Genomic DNA, 24,904 nt, shown 5'->3' with positions numbered 1-24,904 from the left:
TTGAACGCTTTGTGCATCACTAGAGACATTTTTGGGTTCTTAATATTAGTTTAGTGTTAATGGAGATGGCATAAATTTTGGTTAGAGTGTTATTTTTGAAGTTCAACTTCAAGCTTCTATAATAAACTGTGGAGCAGGAATAGAAACACTCAGATCCTTAAGGACAAAAATGCTCTAATTGAAACCTATGATCATTACAGCATGCAGTCACGTTGCTAATCCTTTACATATCCCATACTGTGAAATGAATTCCCCCTTGTTTTCATAAAATTATTGTAATTATTCATGAGAACTGTCATGTAAATATACTAAAATTTGAAGAGTTAAAATTCTGAAAATATTTAATGTAAGTAGAACTGTAGTTAAGATTCAACTCTGAAAGTTAATGACTATACATACTATATACTATGTTTTATATCATACTATACTATGCCTTTTTTGTTACTTTTAATGACATACTACAACTTTTTATGCTATAATATTACTTTTTATGACATGAAATACTATGACTTTTTCATGACAATTATACTATGATGTTTTAATGATGTTTATGACATGCTATAATACGCAGCCGCCTCTTCACTGTAGATGTTGACACTGGTGTTTTGCGGGTACTATTTAATGAAGATGCCAGTTGGGGACCTGTGAAGCGTCTGTTTCTCAAACTAGAGACTCTAATGTACTTATCTTCTTGCTCAGTTGTGCAACGCGGCCTCCCACTTCTTTTTCTACTCTGGTTAGAGCCTGTTTGTGCTGTCCTCTGAAGGGAGTAGAACACTGGAGTGATAGTTGCTGGAAATGGGCCTCTGTACACCTGTGTAGATGTTGCACCAAAAACCAGACATTTGCAGCTAGAATAGTCATTTACTACATTAGCAATGTATAGAGTGTATTTCTTCAAAGTTAAGACTAGTTTAAAGTTATCTTCATTGAAAAGTACAGTGCTTTTCCTTCAAAAATAAGGACATTTCAATGTGACCCCAAACTTTTGAACGGTAGTGTACAATACTATGACTTTCCCTGAGTTTTTAATAACATACTATACTATGTCTTTTTTATTACATACAATACAATGACCTGTTTATGACCTGCTATACTATGACTTTTTTATGACATGCTATAATACATATCATGACTTTTCAATAACATACAATTCTATGACTTTTTATGATTTTTTATGACACATAATACTGACTTTTACAACATACTATATACTATGACTTTTTTATGACAAACAATACTACGACTTTTCATGACATGCTAAACTATGACTTTTTATGACTTTTATATGACATTCAATAATATAAAACTTTTTGTTACTTTCTATGACAATCATGTTTTATGTCATGCTAAACTATGACTTTTTATGTCATGCTTTACTATGACTTTTTATGACATATTATACTATGACTTTTAATGGCTTTTTAATGACATACTATACTATGACCGGTAATACTATGACTTTTTATGACTTTTTCATGACATACTATACCATGATCTTTTATGACATACAATGCTGACTTTTTTATTATATGCAATACTATGAATTTTTATGACATACAATATACTACAACTTTTTTGACATGGTATAATATGACATTTCTGTGACATACAATAGTATGACTTTTCATGTCATACATACTAAGCTGTTTTACGATGTACAACACAATTACTTTTTCATGACATGCTATACTATGATTTTTTTTGTAACATGAATTTTTTATTACATACTATACTAAGACGTTTGTTGACTTTTTTATGACATGCTATACTATGACTTTTTATGACTTTTTATGACATAATGTCTTTTTATGACATACAATACTATGATTTCATGACATACATTGCTATGACTTTTTATGAATTTTTATGACATGCTATGATGTTTTCCTCACGCTTTATGACATGCTATGACTTTTATAACTTTCTTATGACATGCTATACTATGATTCTTTATCACATACAACACAATTACTTTTTCATGACACCCTATACTATGACTTTTTATGATTTGTTCATGACATAAGTACTATGACATTTTATGACTTTTTTATGAAATGCTGTAATATGACTTTTTAGGACTTTTTTGACCTACAATGCTATGAGTTTTTGTGACCTTTTCATGACCTACTTATACTATGATGTTTTAATGACATTTTATGACATGCTATGCCATACTATATCTGTTGCTTGCTCTGGAGAAAACTACTAGAACTGTTGGATCCTTGTAAATTCTGGAGTGTGGTCTAGACCTACTCTATCTGTAAAGTGTCTCGAGATAACTCTTGTTATGAATTGATACTATAAATAAAATCGAAATTGAAATTGAAATTGCAACTTTTTATAACATACTGTAGTATGAGTTTTTATGACATTCAATACTATGACTTTCTTAGGACGTACTACACTATGACTTTTTTATGACATGCTAAATTATAACTTTTTATAACATACTATGACGTTTTATGACATACAATAATATGACTTTTTATTACTTTTGATGACATGCTATACTATAATGTTTTCATGACATTTTATCATATGCTATACTCTTGCTTTTTATGACATGCTATACTATGACTTTTTATGACATAATGCACTATGACCTTTATGATTTATTTCATGACATACAATACTATGACTTTTTATGACATGCAAAAAAATGACATTTTATGATTTTTTATGACATGCACTACTATATGCACTACTACTACTACACAACTTTTTTATAATTTGTATGACATGCTATACCATGACTTTTTATGACATACTGTACTATGATATTTTAGGATTTTTTTATGACCTACAATACAATGATTTTTTTATGACATGCTATGACTTTTATGACATGCCATACTATGACCTTTTTATTACAAACCTTTTTCTGACATTCTATGCTATGACTTTTTATGACATGTTATACTATGAATTTTATCCCATGCTACACTGTAACTTTTTACAACATACTATACCATGACTTTTTGACTTTTACATTACATACAACCCTATGACTTTTTATGACATACTACACTATGACTTTTTAATACTTTTATATTAAATACAATACTATGACTTTTTATGACATACTATACTATGACTTTTTATGAAATACTATACTATGACTTTTTATGACTTTTATGACACACAATGTTTTTTTATGACACGTTATACTATGACTTTTTGTTACTTTTTTACGACATACAATACTATGACTTTTTCATGACATACTTTGACGTTTAATGATTTTTTCATGACATACCATAATATTACTTTTTATGATTTCTTTTATGAAAACACTTACCATACTATGACTTTGAATGCCTTTTCCAAAACGTTTTATGACTTTTTTATGAAATACAATACTATGACTTTTCATTACTTTTTCAAAACATACTATACTATGACTTTTATGACTTTTTTATGACTATGACTACTTGTGTTGTTTTTGCCTACTGCTTTTTGGATTCCTTTGTTGGTTGGAATTCTGCCTTTTTTGTTATTAAATCCTCAAACTCAAACTTCTCCTGCCTGATCTCTGCATTTGAATCCACAATTCCCTGAACTGTGACACATGTAATACTACAATGACTTTTTCATTACATATTATACTTTTTATGATTTATTTATAACAAACGATACTAAGACTTTTTACAACAATTATACTACGATGTTTGACTTTTTTTGACACGCCATACTATGACTTTTCTTGCCTTTTTGTGACATATAATAATGTCTTTTTATGACATACTATACTGACTTTTATAATTTCACATACAATATTATGATTTTATGACGTACAATGCTGACTTTTTATGAATTTTTTATAGCATACTATACTATGACTTTTTAATGGCATGCGATAATATTACTTTTTCTGACATACTATGTTTTCATGACCTTTTATGACATGCCATACTATGTTTTGACTTGTCATCCTATGACTTTTTATTACTTTTCATGACATGTTATTCTATTTCCATGACATGCTATACTGTTTTTATTTCTTTATATGGGATGCCATACTATGATTTTTTATGACATACAATATTACTTTGTATGACATTCTATACCATAACATTTTTGAGGTTTTTTTTACATACTATACTATGACGTTTTTATGACATACAACTTTTTATGACATGCTATATCGTGTTTTCATGACTTTTTAGGACATGTTCTACTGTTGTGTTTTAATGAATTACTGTAGTATAACTTTTTTTGGCAAACTATACTATGACATTTAAAAAAAGGGGAAAGTTTCACCTTAAAAGAAATATGTACACACAGACACTTAAATGAGACAAAATTCAATTGTTTAAATTATTTATACAAAAAAAACATCCTGGTATATCAGGAGCGTGTTCTCTACCCTCAGAGCATCACTGTTTGAATTATTTGTTCAAAATTTTAAGAAACTGTAGCCCTTGTACAAGTATTCATGTACATACTTAAAGTCACAATGTGTGCTCAAATAACAGTTGAATAAAACACATTTCATGCGGACAAACACATTGCCGTACAAAATTACAGCAGAATAATAAAAGTACAGCAGGACTAAAAAATATTTTTGATATAAAACATCCTAGAAACACACTCTAAATAAAAAGCTATCAAAATGGAGACATCCAGTTCATGAGTGTTTTTCAGCTGCGTGGGTATTTTCAATTCTGTACATTGTGAGTAAATAAAAGAAATTAAACAAAAAACTCTACAAAAACAGTACATAGCACTTCAATTCAAACACATAACTGTTTCACATTTAATTTGTGTTTTCCTTCCCAGTTTGAAAGTAATATATATATATATATATATAGGCACAGTAATTAAATTCATGAACCATGTTTGGTCAACACCATTCCTTGTTTTTCACAACTCCACTTTAATTCATAAACAAAGTATAATTCTGGCAAAGAAAGTGGAAACCATTCAGTTCACTTTCTCACACATTCTCTCTTTTCCAGAGAGAAATTTCCAGATAATTGTGGAGCCAAGAACTGCCAAATGTGGAGAAATAATCGCTACTTACTATGAACTCTTTTTACTGCTCCTCCTCTACTTTATCTGGTCATGCCAACAATTAAACATCACTGAACATTCTTGAGAAACTCCCAGATTGACGGCTGGAAGCTTCACACAAAAATGACATGTTAAATTGAAATATATGCAACTCTGAAAGGTCTCATTCAAAAACGTTTTAGATTTTAAAAAGTGGTAATTTGATCATAATTTCAGCGCAATTTAAATATTCTTAATCCACTAGTTTACTAGTGAATTATTAGTTTACTAGGCACAGACATACTTTTCTGAAATATTTAGCATAATAATGTTGTTGATAATTAAATTTATGCTTTGAGTGAAATGTAAATAGAATATTGTCTCGGCCTAATATTTGTATTTTATCAAATAAGTGTTTATTTTAGTTTAAGTTCAAGAAAAGTTCATAAACACAACAAACTAGGGTTTGGGGATCATTCAATATTATCATGTGTTATCTCTCTATATTCATATTGAGACATTCATATTAAGTCTGAACATATTTTACCAAAATCTGTTGCAGCATGAAATCTTATTTTTATAACATTTTGACATGACACAGTAGAAACAGCACAGGTGTAAATAATGAAAGTAATGATTGCTGAATTCCATTTAGCTGCTTCAGTTACAGGGTCCCGGTATTGTGCATGCTGGCTCACTGTCATGTCTACCTGGGACACTCGACTAAAACAAAGGTTATTATATTTCCAAAAATGTTTGTTAGTATAATATTTTTGCTAACAATATAAATAATATTGAGTGTGTAGTTTTACTGTCATGCCAGAAAATATAAAATACAGAGTTAATCTGTCTTTTAAAGCTACAGTATGTAAACAGTGTTTATCTACTTGTACATTTTGAAGTTATCCAGGAATCATTCATTTAGACAAATTTATAGGGTCTGAATTTGAAGAAATGTTTTCTCTCTCTCTTGGTTGCATCCCTACTAGATGGTTTTTGCTGTATCTTTACATAGAAATTGTGTCTACGGCAGCTCTGCATATCAGATACATTGTTTTCGAGTAAAAAAAACTTCAACCCTTGATGTTGGAGGAAACAGGAAATATAATAATGTAAAGGTAGCACCATCAGTGCAGCAAAAGGCATTTGACCTGTGGAGGTTCATTCTGGTTCCACTCATGGCTGGAAGTAGATGACTTCATGGTCATTTAGCTCTGTAATAAAAATCCATTAGCCCCCTTCCCCTGATGTTTTATGTAGCGGGGTCTAAGGATAAAAAAGGCGATAACATCCTTTATTTCTTCAGACACTGGTACATCAGTGCTCGTGGATTCAGCATGTAACGCTCAGAGTTGAGTAGCTTGGTGAGATACTGCGGCACCGGAGGCCGAGGAGCCATGTAGGATAAGCCTGGACTGACGGCCATCACCTCTGCAATCTTCTGCTTCATCTCCTTTATTTCCCGGTCCTGCCTCATCACTTTATCTGAAGGACAAACAAAAGAAATACCTGAGGATGTTGACAGTGCAGGATGTTGCATATCATAAAATTGCAAGTCATTATTTCACGTGAATGTGAAAAGCTGGATTCTTAGGAGTTATTCTCTCACGTTTTCCAACTATAAAAACTACTCTTATGTAAAGTCCACCCGGCATTTGTCTCTGTGGTCTGAGTATGGCATTTGTCTCTGAGACCAAACACCTTTACCGAGACTCCACAATGTTCAACATTTGTTATTTAAAACTTGTGTTTGCAGATATTCTTTTTCTTCTTCTTCTTCTTCTTCTATTAAAATCTGCCTTCCCATGCATAATACATCACCACACTTTGCACATTGGTCAAGTCCTATGCTAACCTTCCTCAACTGGCTTTGGCTCTGGCTAATAGTCCTGATGGTGGCGCTATAGCAACCGTCTAAAGTTTTTTTTTTTTATATTCCACAAATGTAATAAAGACGTATGCATAAAATGCAAAGAAATGTTTTAAACAATCTATGAAAAATGTCATGTGTGGAATTAAGGAATAGTTCAACATTTTGGCATATTCACTTTCTTGCACAGACTTAGATAACAAGACATAACGCTGTCATATTTGTGCTTTCAATATACAGTAAGGCAAGAGTTACAATTAGCTTAGCTAATTAGCTTAAATTTCATTTTAAAAAAAAATCAGTTGTATATGTTTGCACTTTGCAACTGTCACCAACATTTAGGCCTTCTCAAATACTGTAAAACTAATTAAACCCTATTCGTGCCACAGTTTATGCTCAAATGACACAAAAATTGCTCCACCGCATCTTTAGACTGTCCTTGATCCGGCCAGATTTTTGAAGCAGTAAGTCCGAAAAGTTGCACACCACAGGCACTAAGAATACACTCAAATTTAAAACTAAGTTGCACAATAAGACAATACAAATGAGAGTGGAAACCTTGAGCGATTTCCAGCTGTCGGCGGGCGTCTCCTAGAGCCGAGAACAGGTCCAGTTTGATGCGAGTCTCTGCGCTCAGGTTGTACTCCAGATGTTGAGCTTTCTCCTGCATGGCTGACAGAGTGGACAGCAACATGTCCGTCTCTTTCTCCACACAGCGGTATTTTCCCAGAGCCTGAGTCCACAAACACATTGACAGTAAGAACACAGTAAAACAACAAAACATCAATCAACCTTGTGCGATGACCACCTGAGGGATTCTAGTGCTTTGGTTTCCTAAGTATTTTTGCCTTTTTAAAATGTCATAGTCAGTGCTTCACTATGTTTCTTTTGCCTTCATTAACATGTGTTGAGATTCATTCACTTAGGAAACCAATGGACCACAGAGGGAAAACAGTTCCATGATGAATTGGCGAGCCATTCAAAAAACATAAACAAAAGCTGCACATTATATTAGATACTCTGAGGGATGATTATTTCTGTGTTAACATTGACTTTTAACATTCTGAGGGAGGTGACCCATACTTCAAGCAGTGCAATGTTTTTTTATGAAAGACCTGGCTTTTGTTTCAGCATGCTTCATGGAAAGTATGTCACTAAAATGAAATCAAATACCACACAGTACAACACTGTACACACCTGATGTCAAGACAACAAACATACAATATTACTGCGTACGGATAGGATGACAAAGTGCAATGTGTTGACTGCAGTCCAACATAAAATAGCTTTTGTCTTTTAAATACTAAATGATCTCAATGAACGATTCAGTTTTCTAAGAGATTTTATAAACACAAAGAATTATAGACATAAAAATCAGAACTCAAACAGCAAAAGGTCTACATGACCAAACTGAGAACAACCAAGTACTGGACCACTTGAGACTCACAGACACTTAAACTCACAAGTTCATTCCCAAATAGTGTGAAAAAGATACCTCAACATCACTCTCTAGATCTACCACACGACTCTCTTTCACTTGACACTCCCGCTGTAGTTGTTTGTACTCTGTCTCTAGATCTTTAACTCTTTTCCTTAACATTTGGGTCTCACAGTGTTCCTGCCTGGTGTAGGAGACGGAGAAAATGTTGAACGGTAAGAGAGGGGTTTCATTGGAAATAAAGACCAGTTTACACAGAAAAGAATATGACATTAAATTTAATGAAGATGTATACATAAAATGCAAAAAAATATATTACAATCTATGACAAATGTCATGTGTGGAATTAAGGAATAGTTCAACATTTTGGCATATTCACTTTCTTGCCGAGACTTAGATAACAAGACATAACGCTGTCATTGTTGTGCTTTCAATATACAGTAAGGCTAGTGTTACAATTAACTTAGCATAAAGACAGGGGGCAGAGGGGTAACAACTGGCCTTGCTGTGTCCAAAGGGAACCACGTCCCCCCTACTAGAACATCTAAAGCTCAATAATTACCTTTACTTTAAGTTATATCTTGTTTGTTTTGAGGCGTCAAAACACGGATAGTAACAACAACAAAATTGTGTTATGTCCCGGACTATGTCTTGGCCGGGCACAGTGACTTCTAAGAAATAGTCCCAAACATAGCTCCTGTAAAACCACAAGTGGTGTTTTTTACTCTTCGGTTTGTGCACAGATTAAACAAATGAGATATAATGTTTCAATTAGCGCGCTTCAAGGGGCTTGTGGGTAGCTAAGCTAATCAGCTGCTGGTTCCAGCTTCATACTGAACACACATATATCAATCTCCTCATCTAACTTTCAGCAAGAAAGCGAAAAAGCATGATTTAAACTTTTCATCACGTTTGAAAATGCACTCACAGTAGCATTTAACTCACTAGCATACAAATGCAGATTCAGCTTTACTTTCCAGGTACAAAGCCACGTCAGTAACAGGAATTTGAAAGGTCTAAGAGGTGTGATTTACCTGTTTGTTAGACTCCGTGCTGTGCTGGCGGCTTCCTCCAGTTTCTGAGCCTGAAGCTCAGCCAACTGTTTTTCAACAGAGAGTCTGGCCTCCGTCTCCGATCTGTTCCTCTTCTCCAGCATTGCACTGCTCTGTTTGTCCCTCTGCTTGGTTTTAGTCAGACAAAGAATCCTGAAGAAAAAGCAATAATCTCACTTTACATAATGTCAAAAATAAGACCATAAAAAAGTGGTTTACTGCCACATCCCAATAGACTTGTTTAAGTCTAACTTCACAGTGTCTGGCAAAAAAACAGAATCCTTGTGGTAGCTAGAGAGCACCTTGTTTTAAAAGTCTCATCAGAAGCGCTGATAAAAGCTGTGCATAATGTGCTCATCTCTGACAATAATGTGGTCACATTTCTTCTATTGTGTACACAAGAGAAATGCACTAATAACACAGGACAATAAATAGCATGACCAAGACTTCAATTCATGCTCATCACATTGATCCCAGTTGTCAGATTGTGTTTTAGTAGCCACACACCATTTCAATTATTATTATTTTTATATATATTCTCGTGAATTTAAGATCTCATGCTGTGAAAGATTTCAGTAAGTTGTGACAGCCTGGCTCAGATGTATTTGAGATGGCAACAGGCCATGCTCTGCACCACCCCGGAGACACTCCACCTCTACCCTTATCCATTATATTGTTTATAAGTTTTTGTTCATTTGTCGTTTGGCCAAATAAAGGCTTTGAGTTGACGTGTGTGTAAGATTCCTCTTTCGTTACAGGAAGGAGCTAACATGTAAAATTCATTCATGGGTGAGAATTGTGAGCCTTAATCCGCTTAACATGATCTATTACGTAATATTCTACTAATTTTGTCTTTAAAAGAGATCCATCAATCATTTTGAGGATAAAAACATAATTCCACAAATTGTTTGCTTTCACACAGATTGCCATAGTCCGAGCAGCACTTCCATCCCTGTCTCACTTTTTATTTATAGACTGATGTAATGTGTAAAACGGCCCACAGAAGGAGCCAACGAGCTTTCAGCAGTGGCTCTAGTGGATGACTCACTTGCTCTGGAGCAGCATGTTGGACTGTCTGAGCAGGGAAACCTCTGGTCTCAGGCTCCTCTCGCTGTTGGTCAAGTTGCAGATGTGACTTCGCAGCTCCTGCTCGCTCTGCCTGCTCACCTGCAGCTCGCCCTTCAGCCTCCTCAGCTCCTGCTCCAGCCTGAAAGATAATAAAGGTGGGGTTACAAGGAAAGCAGCTCCAATTGTACCTTCACATGCCTAAGATCGAACTAAACTGAAGTTAATGTCGGTATACTTGGCCGTCTGTTCAGCGTGGTGATTCTGAGCTGCTGCGGCACTCTTCTCTGTTACGTCCCGGTTGGGGCTGAGTGTTTTTGAGCTGGATCTCTGCTTCTTCTCAGTCCTCCCTGCAGGTGGTGAAGGAGTGTTTGTGCTGCCTCTGCAGGCTTTTGGCGAGGAGCTTTTAGCCGTCCGTGTGGCTTTGCTTCCTTGCACATCTTGAGGTAGATTTTCCAGGTTTGTAGAGGATTCCGGTCCTCCTGCCCCACAGTGGAGCAGCTCTCTGGACTCACTAGGTTTGGATGATAACGGACGCCGATTTGATTCAGCTGACCTCACCTCCTGTGTTCCCTTCTCTGACGCTTTCTCCTCACTGCGGATCTGGAGGCAGTCCACAGAGTGCACCTCATCATGGGCCACTACGCCGCCGTTCTGACACTGATACTGAGTCGACTCAGGCTTTTGTTTCCACTTTGAGCCTGCAACAAAGGGCAGACAAAAAACAAAACGTCAATATCATCTTTCTAATATGATTTTAATTCTGCAGTGCAAAAACATTTTCAGTCTGCTGTCTTAGGTATGAACAACAGTGGAGAAAGTTCAGTTTGTTGCATATAGGTTATAAAGATTTGCTGCAGCAATGGACTCATCTGTATTCCTTTCCTCACTGACCTTTTCTGGTACGCATACCAGCCAACAATGCATAAATAAGTATGTAAATGAGCTCCAGGACACTTATTAACGTTGTGCTGCCACATATCAACAATAGTGATGCCCCCTATTAGTTGATTAGTCAACTGATCGGTTGTTAAGGTCTTAGTTGACTCAGATTTCTTTAGTGGATTAGTCATTTTGTATGCTATTTAATGCTGATCGACTTATTTTCCGAGAAACTTGTGAGCACTTCTCTGCTAAACACAAGATTTAAAGTGGTGCTCTTGTATGAATCTTTTTAGAGAAACTCAGGTTCACAGATCTGTCTATTAAATCAACTAATCGATTAGCCGACAAGTTTCTTTAGTCGATGACGGCCCTAATCAACAACACCCTTGCTGACACTTGCAATTTGGAAAAGAAACGGTGGTTGTCTCTGTGCAATATTTGCTGCCACTTGATTTATGTAGTCATCATTTTCACTTTGGTGACAAAAGGGGAAAAAAGGAATAATTATATTCTGTAAGAATTTCCTCATTTGCTGAAAAGGATAACTTCCTGGTAGGTATTTTCCAATGTTTATTGGAATAAACAGTATAGGACTGACTGGTTACTTTGAGTGCCAAACCTCTGATCTGATAAATTAGGAACATCCTGCAGATTGTAAGAATGGAGGATGGAAGTGAGTATTACTAGATGGGGCAAAAGACTTACTGCTGCCATCTGTGCCAGTCTTGGGGTAAACCTGCAGGCCTGGAGGGAGCGAGTGCTGCAGGAGGTGCATGTGGAAATCATTCTCACTCTGCACAGCTTTCTGTATGCGCAGCTTGAAGATGTTGGTGAAGTAGCAGGTGGCATCAAACCCCAGATACACTACAGGATATCCAATACTGAATGTGAATACAACAGGGGAAAACAGTTAGAATAGGTGTGCCACATTAAAAAGCTATAAACTGGCTAACCAATTTCTATTATTATTTGGTAGTCTATTTATGGATGTATGCATAGTACTTATGGTGCACGAACATCTAAGTCGATTAGTAATATCACACAGGGGATTAATAAAAGTTTGTTGTTGTTTTTGTTATAGCTCAATTAATTAATAATTAATAATTAATAATTAATAATTAATAATTAATAATTAATCTTATGTAAAAAATCCTAAAAAAAAAAACAATTGTGAAAATTCTTCTTAGGGCAGAAAGGGTGACTTGTGTTGAATCCACATACCAGTGTGCAGCAAAAAGATGAGACAGATTGGCATGAGAGGCTTTAAGGTCTCTGAGTCGAAGTGAAGCCTCTGTGTACACAAGCAGAATCCACAGGGACACCGTCGATATACAGATGCCTTTCTCTGCAGAAGAATATAACATAAGACAAGAAAGACTTTAATAAACCCCCGCTGGGGAAATTCCTGGGCAACAGCAAAGATCAAAAGAAACAATGTACACACATAAGAATAACACCAATACACATTAAGTAGACATAGGAGAGAAAATATACAGAAACTATTATACAAAATAGAAAAAATAGAATCGGTTACAATAATAGTAATAGTACAAACATATTTACACAATAGTGTGTGTGTGAGATGAGTAAGGTGCAGATGACTAGAAAAGACATAATGCACAGTAGGAGGTGACACAGAGTAATAAATAAATTAAAATGCATAGTGCATAATATTTTCAGTGATGGCTCATATTGCAGAAACAGCTAGCACTGCTACATTGTGATGTTGTATTAAAGAGTCTGACTGCTGCTGGAATGAAGGATCAGATGTGAGGAGATGGAAGGAGTACTTATTCTAATAAAATCCCTGCTAATTTAATTAAATTAAATATCTCACCAAATAGGTTAATATCAATTACAAACAATGCTTATTTTGTATAGAGAGGAACAGAGTTTGGCATATTTTGTCACATGTGAAAAACAGAAGAAAACAAACATAAGCTACATACTCACCTGTGTGCCATATGTAATTAAATAACACATAGGTGCTTGCCACAAAGAACAGCCAGTGCAAAGGAACAAAAATCAAACAAAAGATGTCCAGAGTGAAGGCAGCACAAACAAAAACAACACAGATGACCTGCAAGCAAAAAACAACAACATTAATTTCAGTAAAAAGCACTGGATTCATTTTGTAGGATTATCATCGTCTGGGCACGCAACATGATATCATACAGGAAGGGTTCTCACCAGCCCGTGGCAGTGGAAAGTGGTGTATACGCTCCCAAAGAAGAGCCAGCACGGCCACAAGTACTCCAGTCTGAATTCAAGGATAAAATCTGCCAGCAGCACCAGCGTCCACATCATCATAAACTTCAGGAAGGTGTACGCACTGCAAACAGACAGATGAAGTCCATCACTTTTATTATTATACATAAACCTTCAGCAGAGGGGTGTATAATGTGAAACTAATTAATAAAAAAAAAAGTATTCTAGGCTTTGATTCCAGCAAATAAACACATTTCAGATACAGCAAAGCCTCTTCAGCCAAAGCATTAAACACACAGAAGCCAATTCAAGACTGGGAATCGGATACATGTTGCTAAACCTATAATTGAGCAGCTGCATCTTAAAATTGCAGTCCGTCCTTTCAAGTAGGGGCACTACAAAACAATGACTGTTCCCTCGTTCATTTGATCAGGCGACGTCGAGCCCAACAAGAGCTGTGGTTTTCTCCTTTGTTCTGCCCGTCCATAGACTGTTATCACATCACCCCTTCTTTGTTTGGTAACCATGGCAATATTTCAGCTGGAGGAGAGAGGGAGCACCACAGCACACTATTGCACATGCAAGTTTTAAATCTCCCTTTGGATGTCACTGATATAAAATGTATTTTAATTTATCTCGCAGGTATTTTATACTAAAAAAAAAAACTACTACATATGCAACAAAAAGCTATATTTTATTGAAAGAGTAAGGGACAGCAGCTTAAATTCTTCATACGTTCAAATTAGCCTCATGATGTTAGCCTACTTAAAAAGCATATTTAATTTATCTTATTGGTATTCTAGCTATAACTGCCAAATATGCAAGTTAGTCCACAAAAAACAACATTCAAGACTTAAAAAGGAGAGAAATAGAGGATTACAGCATCTTAAATTCTTCAAAGAAGTTAACATACATTTTGTAATATTGCCAATAGAGTATGTTATTTTATTTTTATTTTCATCGTAGCTTCCAAATACACAAGGTATTCCACAGTGAAATGAGCAAGAATTGTGAAGGCTAGCCTATTTGATGGCATATTCATAAAAACAATATAAGACAGGGTTTGTGTTTTCAAAATACTGCAGGCTGTATTAAATTGTTTTTTTTTTTAATTTACCGTCTGTTTCATGTGAAACAATACACACTTATAACAAGTGGTTTCTGTCTCCTGAGTCTTTTCTTGTCTGGAATCTGTCTAGACGCTTTCAAATTATGCTTTTTTTATGTGCAAAATCATATGTTTTCCTTTGACCTATTACAATTCCAGGTAATAAACACATAATTCGTTAACATTATGCATAATCTGGCCTAATTGAGGACACACGACACAGTGTAAAAGCAGATGTAACAACCCTGAGGAGAAGCAGGCCGACGTTAACTTGCCCTGCTGCTGATTTCTGTCTTTCTGTAAACAATGTCGGGTCAAGTAACTCGCACAACATGTCTACGCTTCTGCCTGCGCCATCAAACTGCAATGGAGTCTATTAAAGCTCCAGACTCGTTCATGTAAAATGTGAGACACGAGATGAAGTGATGTGGGATGTGAGGCAGACAGGTGAGCAGGATGACGACGGCTGAAATTTACACAAAGACGAGGCACCATAACAAAAGCAGCCTCCGTCGGGGCGACGCGGCTCGCGGCGCTAGCTACCTTTCAGACAGCTTTTCCGTTATTTTCAGTTTTTTCATTTTCCGAAGTCTGCTCGCGTCCACATAACGTTTCTTCATCTTATGGCTTCTACCCCCTCCGTGCTGTTTGTTTTTACACCGCAGAAGCAGCGGCAGCGGAGAAAAGAAAAATGGCACAAATAAATGATGAAGATCCCTCCTTGTGGAAGAGGATGTTCAGCTCGACCTGTGATGATGTCTAGGAACAGACAGGCTCACTACGGTTCTGCGCATGCTCAATTAATGTTGCACCTACAAGTGTTCATCGCAGGAGGGGAGCAGAACAACACATTGTTCAAACTGTGTTTAATATGTATTCATTAACAATATAACATAGTAACAACTATGATGTTGCCAGCAGCTTTACAAATGTACACTTTAAAATAATGCCAAGTAGGCCTATAATAAATAATAATAATAATAGTGATGTATACTTTATTAGTCCCGCAAGGGGAAATCACAATTTACACTCTGTTGAACTACACACGCATTAGTACCTATACATGCACTAATGTAGAGATGTCAGAGCAGTTGGGGGTTTGGTGCCTTGCTCAAGAGCACCTTGGCAGTGCCCAGGAGGAAGGTGCCCAGGTGGTGAACTGGCACCTCTCCAGCTACCAGTCCACCACCATACTTTGGTCCGTACGGGGATTGAACCAACTCCCCACTGACTGAGCTACTGCCACCACCAAATGCAACAATAAAACTAACAATGTATAATATAGTTTAAATATAACGTTTTTAACATGTTTACATATCATCATCATTGTCAATATAGGCCTATCTAAGCACGCTGCATACAACACACACACAAATATTGTGGAGATAGCACGATACAAAACAAGCTACAAACAAGTTCAAACATGTAGTGCAATACGCTGTGTTAAAATAATAGAGTAGTAAAAATATGAATATATATGAGAGCATATAAATAAAATTGAAGTTTAGAATAAGTGTTAAGTGTAGGTTGTGCCACAGCAGCAGTAGAATTGCGTAGTTTCCTGCAGATATTTGTCGATAGGATTAAGATGCAAATAAGCAGACAGGGTATATTGACCATTAAAGTCCAGTATGTATATTGATGTACACAGTGTATATGTGTTACAATAGCATATCATTGCATTACATATTTATATTACATTTTTAATGTGTTTTGTTGTTTTACTGTAACATTGTACATGTTCTGTGTTTTCACCGACTGCAGAACAGACCCAAATACAGACAACCCAGGCAGAAAGCAGATTTGGAGGCTTAAGGGACGGCTTCCAGATATTGCAGCAAGCCCAAGGACGCTGGACTATTATGAGATCATTACGCTAGTAACAGGACAGTCTGATAACAGGATATCTTTAAAAAATAGTTATGAACTACGATAATGTTTATGTAAATAAATGACACATGTCCACATGGGCCCTGAATCATCAGTCAGTTTCATTAAAAGATACTTTGCACTGAAGCGTGTGTCTGCTGATTACTGAACAGGTAAAATAGCCTTAAGTATTAAACCAGAGATTAGAAAGGAAATTTACTTTGGTGCAACACTTCTCTGCACAAACACTGCCTCTCCGGGGCAGGTGCCCTTTGATTGTACGGTGTAAACTCACAAAGAGGAAGAAGAACGCATTTGAATGGGTGGATTTGGCAGGAGTGGGGAGGAACTGTTAATTCCATTTGGATTTCCTAAAGCTGAGCCAAGAAACAGTTTTAGACCTTCAATGCTTGATGTGTCAAGACTACTAATAATGTGTCATCCTTTTTTCCTAAATCTTTAATATCCAAGCTTAAAGCGATTTCAAGCCAAACTTTATTTGAACTTGGAAAAAAGGCAGGAGTGAACATGGGGTGGCAAAGGGGTGGCGAGAGATCTTTGAAGGGTGGCAGGGGAAGACAGTACATGGGATCCCCCATATGTAAACGCATTGCTACGCCCTAGCATGCCCCGCAACCCCCTGTTACGCCTTGAACTGCTGCAACTATTATTTCTAGTCATAGTTCCATTATCTTTGTTGTTACTATAATTTCCACCGTTCATCATACCAACTGCTATAATTATTATGAATCATAATTCTCTATGTCTGTATCCGTCTCTGTGTCCCAACCGGCAGCGGCAGATGGCTGCCCACCAAGAGCCTGGGTCTGTCTGAGGTTTCTGCCCAAAAAAAGTTTTCCCTCGCCATTGTTGCACCAAATGTTTGCTGTTGGGGGAATTGTTGATTCTTTGTTTTATATTATTTTTATATTATATTATAATGTTTTAAATTATAGAGTGTGGTCTAGACGTCCACTATCTGTAAATTGTCTTTTAAAGAGTGAACTCTTGTTGCGATCTGATCCTTTAAATAAAATTTAACCGAAATTGAATTAAATGGCTTGACCACATTTACTGATACAGACAAACAGAATAGGAAACTAAAATAATGTCTTATTTTATCAGTAATTATGATCAAACAAAAGGTCACAAACAATAAATTCTATGATAAACTGTAAAACATCATTAGTACATTAATCTATGTACAGTATATGTAAATCTTTACATGTCCAACCCTATAACGTATACAACAGAATAGAAATAGACAAAAACATGTCGTTTTACTGCGTGACATGACATGTTTTGATTTGATTTATTTCATTTTCACTACAAAAACATTAAGTCAGTATTATATATTACACAAAAAAGATGTGATGGATGATTGCCAAAAAAACCTCCAAGGCGCTTAATAAGTGGCAAACTCCATCGAAACAATAACATTTAAAAATTTAAAAACAATTTATGTTATTATGTAAAAAAACAAAAAACAAAAACAAAAACAAAAACAAAACAAAACAAAACCACATTTAATTTGTATGAAACAACTTAAAATTACATTTAGAGCATAAACCCAAACGGAAAATTCCGACAACTTAAGAGCAACAATTTGACTCTCACTTTAAACTGTTCTTTAGAAAGCTCAGTGAGTGAAGTGGGAAGACTGTTCTATATCTTTGACCCTCTATACAATACACTAAACTGTGTTTGAGTCGTGCGAGAGTAGGGAGGCCTAACAAGACAACTACTACGAGTCAGATACTGATGAAATCCATTATTAAAAGTAAAAATATTACAAAGGTGCTGGGTAAATAACTTTTTTATAGAGCTGTAAACAAATAAAGCAATTTGAAATTGATTCACTTGATATTCACTAAGAATACTTGCATGGGCAAACAATGATTGAGAGGGGCGTCTACGATTAACACAAAATATTATTCTTAAAGCTCGCTTCTGAAGTCGAAAAATAGATTCCAGTTAAGTTGGGTGGGTGCTAGTCCAAGCAACATTTCAATAATTGATATATGGATACAACATTGAGTAATACAACATAATCGCAACTTGTCTGTTAATCAGGTGCCAAGTTTTTTCTACCACTTTGGCTAATTTTGTACTTGTGGCACTAATGTAAGGTTTCCAGGATAAAGAGTCATCTAGTATAACGCCGAGGAAACGAGCAGATCTAAAATTATTAATGGAGATATTATCAATTAGAATTTTCATTGAAGATTTAAATGTATCTGACTTAATACAGAAAAATATATAACTTCTTTTTTTTATGTTGAGCGACAGTTTGTTGGACTTAAACCAAGTAGATAACTTGTCAAGTTCTTCATTAAAAACTTTTATTAAATGTCAGGGCTTTTATGGGAGTAAAACACACTTGTATCATCTGCAAATAAAATTTTAGAAAGTTTTTCTGAGACATTAGGAAGGTCAGTAACATATAATAAAAATAACAAGGGACCCAAGATGGAACCCTGTGGTAAGCCACACTGAAGGGAAAGGGGGGGAATCTGTCCCATATAGCTGACAGTTTGAAACCGGTCTGAAAGATAACTGGTGAACCAGAGTAGTGACTTGTCATGTATAGCATAATGAGAAATCTTTTTTAATAGAATGAAATGATTAACGGTATCAAATGCTTTTGAAAGGTCCAGAAAAATACCTACATTATTTTCTTTTCTATCTTTTGCTTTGTATATTTCAGTCAAAAAATGGACAAGTGCCATGCAAGTAGAGTGTTGTTTCCTAAAACCATACTGGTGAGCATTTATAATATTATTTTTGTCCAGATGTTGGATTAATCTTGTGTGAACAAGTTTTTCAAAAACCTTGGACAGGGCTGGCAACACAGAAATTGGTCTATAATTGTTAAAAATTGCAGGGTAATCTTCTTTATAAACTGGTATAATTTTTGCTATTTTCAACTCTACTGGCACAATTCCTTGAACTAGTGAAAGATTAAAAATATAAAGTAATGGTTTAATGATATCAGGGTAAATTGCTTTTAATATTTTACTATCAATCACATCATGTCCTGGTGAACAGTCTTTTAAATTGACAATTATATCTCTAACCTCATCCTCGGTAACAGATGTAAAGTTGAAACCCTCAGTCGTTGGAAGATTCATGTATTCTAGTGGTCCAAACTGACTAGATGGAATTTTAGAGGCTAATGATATGATATGTTATGCTACTGTACTGCAATGTATATGGGAGGAGAATATAAACAAACCATATGGTCCAGGGGTAACTGCAGGCCTCTTTCTTCCTGTCATCTTCATCTGCCTCCTCCTGATCCCTCTCTGCCTCTCCCTCTCTCTGAATCTGCAGCTTCCTCTTTATCTTCATCTCCTTCTTTGGTCTTCTCCTAATCTGACCCGCATGGTCTTTACTACCTTCTCCTTCTTCATTTCCCTCCTTCTCTTCCTCTTGTGCAGTACTCTGAATTTTCTTATGCTATGACTGCTTGGGGACTTCCTTTAAAACACTTAGCTCCTCGCTTACACTATCTTTCCATTTGTGTGCATCCATGTCCCAGAATTTCTTGTTACTAACCTAGCTCTGGGGAGTTATTCCCCGGAGCCCTAATGTTTGTTTTTTTGTCTAGCATGTTTCCTTGGATTAGGATGGCACCAAAATCATGGTTGTAGCTGTCGCCGTAGTCCTGCTACATGCCCTGCTATGCCCCGTTACACCCTGCTATGCTCTGCAGTGCCCTGCTACGTCCTGCTACACCCTGCTGTTCTCTGCTGTTCTCTGCTATGTCCTGTAATGCCCTGCAGTGCCCAGTTATGCTACCACAACTACTATTTCTAGTCACTGTTCCATTATCTTTTATTATGACTGTTATTGCCACTATTCATCACACTCCCAACCACCACCTTCAGACACCGCCTACCAAGAGCCTGGGTCTGTCCAAGGTTTCTTCCTAAAAGGAGTTTTTCCTCACCACTGTCGCACAATTACTAGAATTGTTGGGTCCTTGTAAATTATAGTGTGTGGTCTTGACCTGCTCTATCTGCAAAATGTCTTGAGATAACTCTTGTTATGATTTGAAATTATAAATAAAATTGAATTGAAAATATCCCCACTTTTAGGCTTCAGCTAATATCTCAGCTACTATGGTCTGCAAAAGTCAAGCTATGAAAAAAGCTTTGGTTGTGCTTGTATTACATTACACTAGCCCTGTGGCTAATAAGAAGCCTAACAAACATAAAATCAGAAGAGATTTATTTATTCATTAGTGATAAAGGATGTCACCTGGTTTAATTTGTGCAGCCTTATTGCCATGATATGTGATAAATGATCAACTGTTGCAAGCCACTTACTATTGCTAACGTTATCCACATTCAAATTTAGAAACAACAAATAATATATTCAGCTACAAAAAGCGAGAAAGTCGAAAGTTAGACAGAAGTACAAAGAGTCAATGGTTAAGGAGATGATACACTGTCTTGTCTTGTCTTATTGGTGTAAATTGCGTTGCAAATAGCTGTAGGAGTCATCCCATCACAAATCTTTGGTCTGAACTCGCTATTGCACACACAGTGAGTGAGTGAAACTGACTTTTACTTGCTTAACTTTAGCTATGTTTACTTGAGGTAAAGATACAGGGAGATTTTAGTTGGCTATGGTAAGCAATAGTCTAGCTGGAGTGAATGAATGAAATACAAGAACTAACCTAGTTAGCTACCCTAAGTTCTCTGGGCTTTGCCATTAATATAGCATGCTACAACAATAAAACAATATCAGTCCCCATAGAATGTTGTCACTGAAAACTAAATTTCATAGTGTCACTGTTAATGCTATTGTACCATTATATCCTTCAATTCATTCAGCAGATGGACACTGGAATATATTGAGAGAGAGAGAGAGAGAGAGAGAGAGAGAGAGAGAGAGCAGCTGATTCTGAGGGAAGCGGCTTGATTGGGGTCAGTAACATAAGTGGTCTATAGCAATGGTTCTCAAAGTGTGGTGCAGAGACCCCCAGGGGTCCTTGATGGGGTTCCAGGGGGATGATTATTTTCACTATAATTCCATCCACAATTAACAAATTATTTCATAGATTCATTCATAATCTTTCTGTAATAAAACATCTAAAAGCAAAAATCCTATTAGATGGGGACCCTTGGACAACATCTAATCAAGTGGGGGTCTGTGGTCTAGTTTCTGTCAGTTTAGGGGTCCCTGATGTCAAAAGGTTTGAGAACCACTGTTCTACAGGGCTAAAACGTCTGGGATGTTTTGTATTCTTCTAACAACAGGCATTTGTTGGCAGGTCTAGGCATTAAGGCATATCTTAAACAAAATTATTTAATGATATTTATTATATATGCTATATTCTGACCAACTTAACTTTCTCCATTAATTTGCTGTAATAAATTATTATTATATTATATTATATGTTGTTGGCTAGGCTACACATGTGCATACATAAATACAGACATATACAGTATACATACATATACTTTTATTCCTCCGCCATCAGGTTATTAAATTCATAAAGTAGCTAATTGATTAATTATTTTTATGGTGTAGTAATGTGATGTAAGTAAGTTCCACCCATACAGCTTTGATGTATCTAAAAACTAACATTAGATTAACATTTATAAGTAAGATTTATGATTTAAATAAGTTTTGCATAGCCTGGGTGCTAAACCCCCGTCTTTTAATCCTAGTGATGTCCCTCAATAATTGTTTGTTTTAAAGTTTCATGAAGCTTAAGAACATAGTGGCAGTTTCTTTTTACAAGTACAGTTTTTGAATACCAAAGTTAGGGGGGCAGCTGGGGGGGGGGGGGGGGGGGCAAGGCCCTACAGTGGGGGAGTCAGCTGCGCCCCCGCGCCCCCCGCGCCCCCTGTAAATCCGCCCCTGCCTCGGACATGCAGAGTAGATTTTAAAGTTGTTTAAAGTTGTCATTATTGGTGGCAGAATGAGCCCTCTATACCAAAGATGTCTTTAGTCAAGTCAGGTAGGCTGCAACTTTTCTAACAAAATGCTAGATTTCACTTTAAAAATTATTTAAAAAAGATAAAACTACTTACCCACATCTGAGGCTAAGACAGTGTGCCTCTCTTCAGGGGTCAGCCACACACATTCTGGCTACACAGCAGGCTCCTGGTTCAAATAAGGCTGTGTTTGTATAATGCACTCAGTCTACATCTGAGAAGGACAGATGGCTCTACAGGCTCAGCTTGTTGGAATTTATCCAGACTGGAGTTTTTTTTTTGTTACAAAAAGTCAATTCTGGGTTTCCACTCTGCACTTACAGAAGAGGTTCTTTTCATTTTGGTTAATATGTAATAAACATTAAATTTCCTATCACCACATTGTCACACACAGTGCTATTGTCTTTAAATTAGCGCAGCTTCATGTTATAGCCAACTTCTTTAATTTAAAATAAACACTTGGCTGTAGTCTGTAGTGTTGTCTGCATGCCAAAGAGCCTCACTCTTCATACCACAGCATTAAGGAGTCATACAAAAGTCTAAGCACATGTTTCTGATCTGTTACTAGTGCAAGCCCCATGAGGTTAACTAAGAAGATAGACGAGAGCACTACCTGAAGGGAGCGGACGGGGGGGGGGGGGAGTGTTATTCACCCAGCATAGGCAAGATAACGAGATGAGTTTTTCCTCTGCCACTCCGTCCAGCGATAGCAGAGGTCTTCTGGCTTGGCCGAGCTCGATAAGCCCAGCTGTGTCATCCTGTGGGGGTTATCAACTCCAGCAGCGAGCCTCAACAGTTGGTCCCAAGGCCAGAGAATGTTTATGACTTTGGCGTCAGTTTGTCGTACTTCAAAGGAGACTATGTAGTATGGCTTAAAATGACTAATGACTTTTCACATTATCTGCATTGTTGATTTTTTATAAATCCTCAGTGTGACTTGGTGAATCTTGCATGTTGGATTTTCTGCAGCAAAGATTGGCCAGCTTTGCAGAAACGTCATCTAAACTCACTCCGGCTGAGTTCAAATTTGATATGTTAACACAGTTTACCACAGCTCCGCCAGACAGCTCTCTGCATGTCTAGTGAGAGAGAAAGTAATTAAGAAAGTAAGAGAAAATAGGAAAAGAGAAAGAGATGTTAAGAACAGAGAGAAGTAAATAAGTTGGCACACAAAAACACACAAAAAAACATTTTTTTTTGCAGGAAGACACTGGTAGATCAGTTACATCAGACTGTCCAGGCTGAAGACAGCTCGTTTAGTCTGAGCTGTTATCTCGCCACATCACAGTCACTTTGGATTAGAAACAGGATGCTGAAAAAAAGAGCTCACTCCATTTAAATCTGACCAAAGATCTCAGCGCTCAGTGCAAACTGTATTTGATTTACTATGTTCAACTGATTTTAAAACCAAGATTTAACATTCCATTACACTAGGTCAGCTAGCCTTTGGAAATAATACTCAGGTTTGTTTTAAACAAGATTTTGCCCTGTACCAGGACCAATGAGAAGATGTTTCTGAATCACTTGTGACTGTTGTTTATTCGCATCTCTAACCTGGTGTAAACACATTAGGCACAGATATTGTTTACAAGAAAGCATATTTTATTCAAAGATTCAATAGGTCTTGTAACTTTCACAAAAAACGTGACAAACTTTCACTCGTAAAAAAAAATGTAAGCATTTCTTTAACACATAATATGGTCTCAAAGGGTTGTGTGGCTAGAGAATAAAAGTCCCACCCCTTCTGTTTGCTTCCAATGTGCCCCATCTTCAGAAAAACAAAAACGGTTGTCAATGGCAAAAGACAAACTATTTTCTGGTTCCGATCGACTTGTGCCTTGGAATTCACATATGATGTTTTTCAAAATATAAAATGATTTTCCATGTCAAGAATGTCACAATTTATAGCAAGATAGTGAAGTAAAATGCTATGGGAAAATACGTAATTAGACGGACTACAAGTCCAAGTTGCTTACCTGACGTCATTCACCACATTTTCGCTCCACTCCCTTCAACAGCTGCAGCTCTCGACATGACACGATTTATAACGGTTTTCCCCTCTTTTGATACTTCTGCCTTTGTCTTGGAAGAAGACGGTAAAGCCCGACATCAGACAGCGATATCTCTCTGGTGACATATGTTGTTCAAGACGAGAGATGTAGTTCACTAAGCGATCTCACACAACACCTAATGTTCAATTTCTTTAAGTCAAATTGTTTATCACTTGACATGTAAAATTATCTATTAAATTTATACACATCATTTGTGAAATGCATGGCACAATTTGAAGCAGACCAAAAAAAATGTATTATCTCTTAATGACTCCCGTTCATATTTTTTTGAAAGATAGGTCCTATGGACCGAAAGTAGAAGGGCATGACTTCTGCGCTCTATAAAAAAAAAAGAGTTGTCCAATGCAGATGTCCTTGACTGGGTATAGGGTTGGATTAAAGTGTATATTCC

At 36.4% G+C, this 24,904-nt stretch overlaps 1 protein-coding gene across 3 annotated transcripts; it reads right to left on the bottom strand.

Moving 5' to 3' along the window:
* Nucleotides 1–4,306: 4,306 nt before the first annotated feature.
* Nucleotides 4,307–22,779, bottom strand: si:dkey-12h9.6 (macoilin-1). 3 transcript variants are annotated; one of them, XM_032542885.1, is made up of 11 exons: nucleotides 22,538–22,779; nucleotides 13,496–13,637; nucleotides 13,259–13,385; nucleotides 12,527–12,650; nucleotides 12,008–12,186; nucleotides 10,659–11,121; nucleotides 10,404–10,562; nucleotides 9,338–9,508; nucleotides 8,361–8,487; nucleotides 7,424–7,598; nucleotides 4,307–6,480 (listed from the first exon to the last, which is right to left on the bottom strand). In XM_032542885.1, exons 2-11 carry the CDS (start codon nucleotides 13,613–13,615, stop codon nucleotides 6,290–6,292), a joined length of 1,836 nt encoding a protein of 611 aa, XP_032398776.1. In that variant the 5' UTR covers nucleotides 13,616–13,637; nucleotides 22,538–22,779; the 3' UTR covers nucleotides 4,307–6,289. The 3 variants fall into 3 exon arrangements, with proteins under 3 accessions (XP_032398776.1, XP_032398774.1, XP_032398775.1); XM_032542883.1 differs by lacking the exon at nucleotides 22,538–22,779 and adding an exon at nucleotides 15,165–15,533; XM_032542884.1 differs by lacking the exon at nucleotides 22,538–22,779 and adding an exon at nucleotides 15,165–15,533 and having other exon boundaries at nucleotides 12,011–12,186.
* Nucleotides 22,780–24,904: the final 2,125 nt, after the last annotated feature.

This window comes from Etheostoma spectabile, chromosome 18 (assembly GCF_008692095.1).
Source record: "Etheostoma spectabile isolate EspeVRDwgs_2016 chromosome 18, UIUC_Espe_1.0, whole genome shotgun sequence".
In the NCBI taxonomy this organism is placed as follows: domain Eukaryota; kingdom Metazoa; phylum Chordata; class Actinopteri; order Perciformes; family Percidae; genus Etheostoma; species Etheostoma spectabile.
Note: the sequence above shows the minus strand (reverse complement) of the source record. Positions and strands in the feature narration are given on the sequence as shown.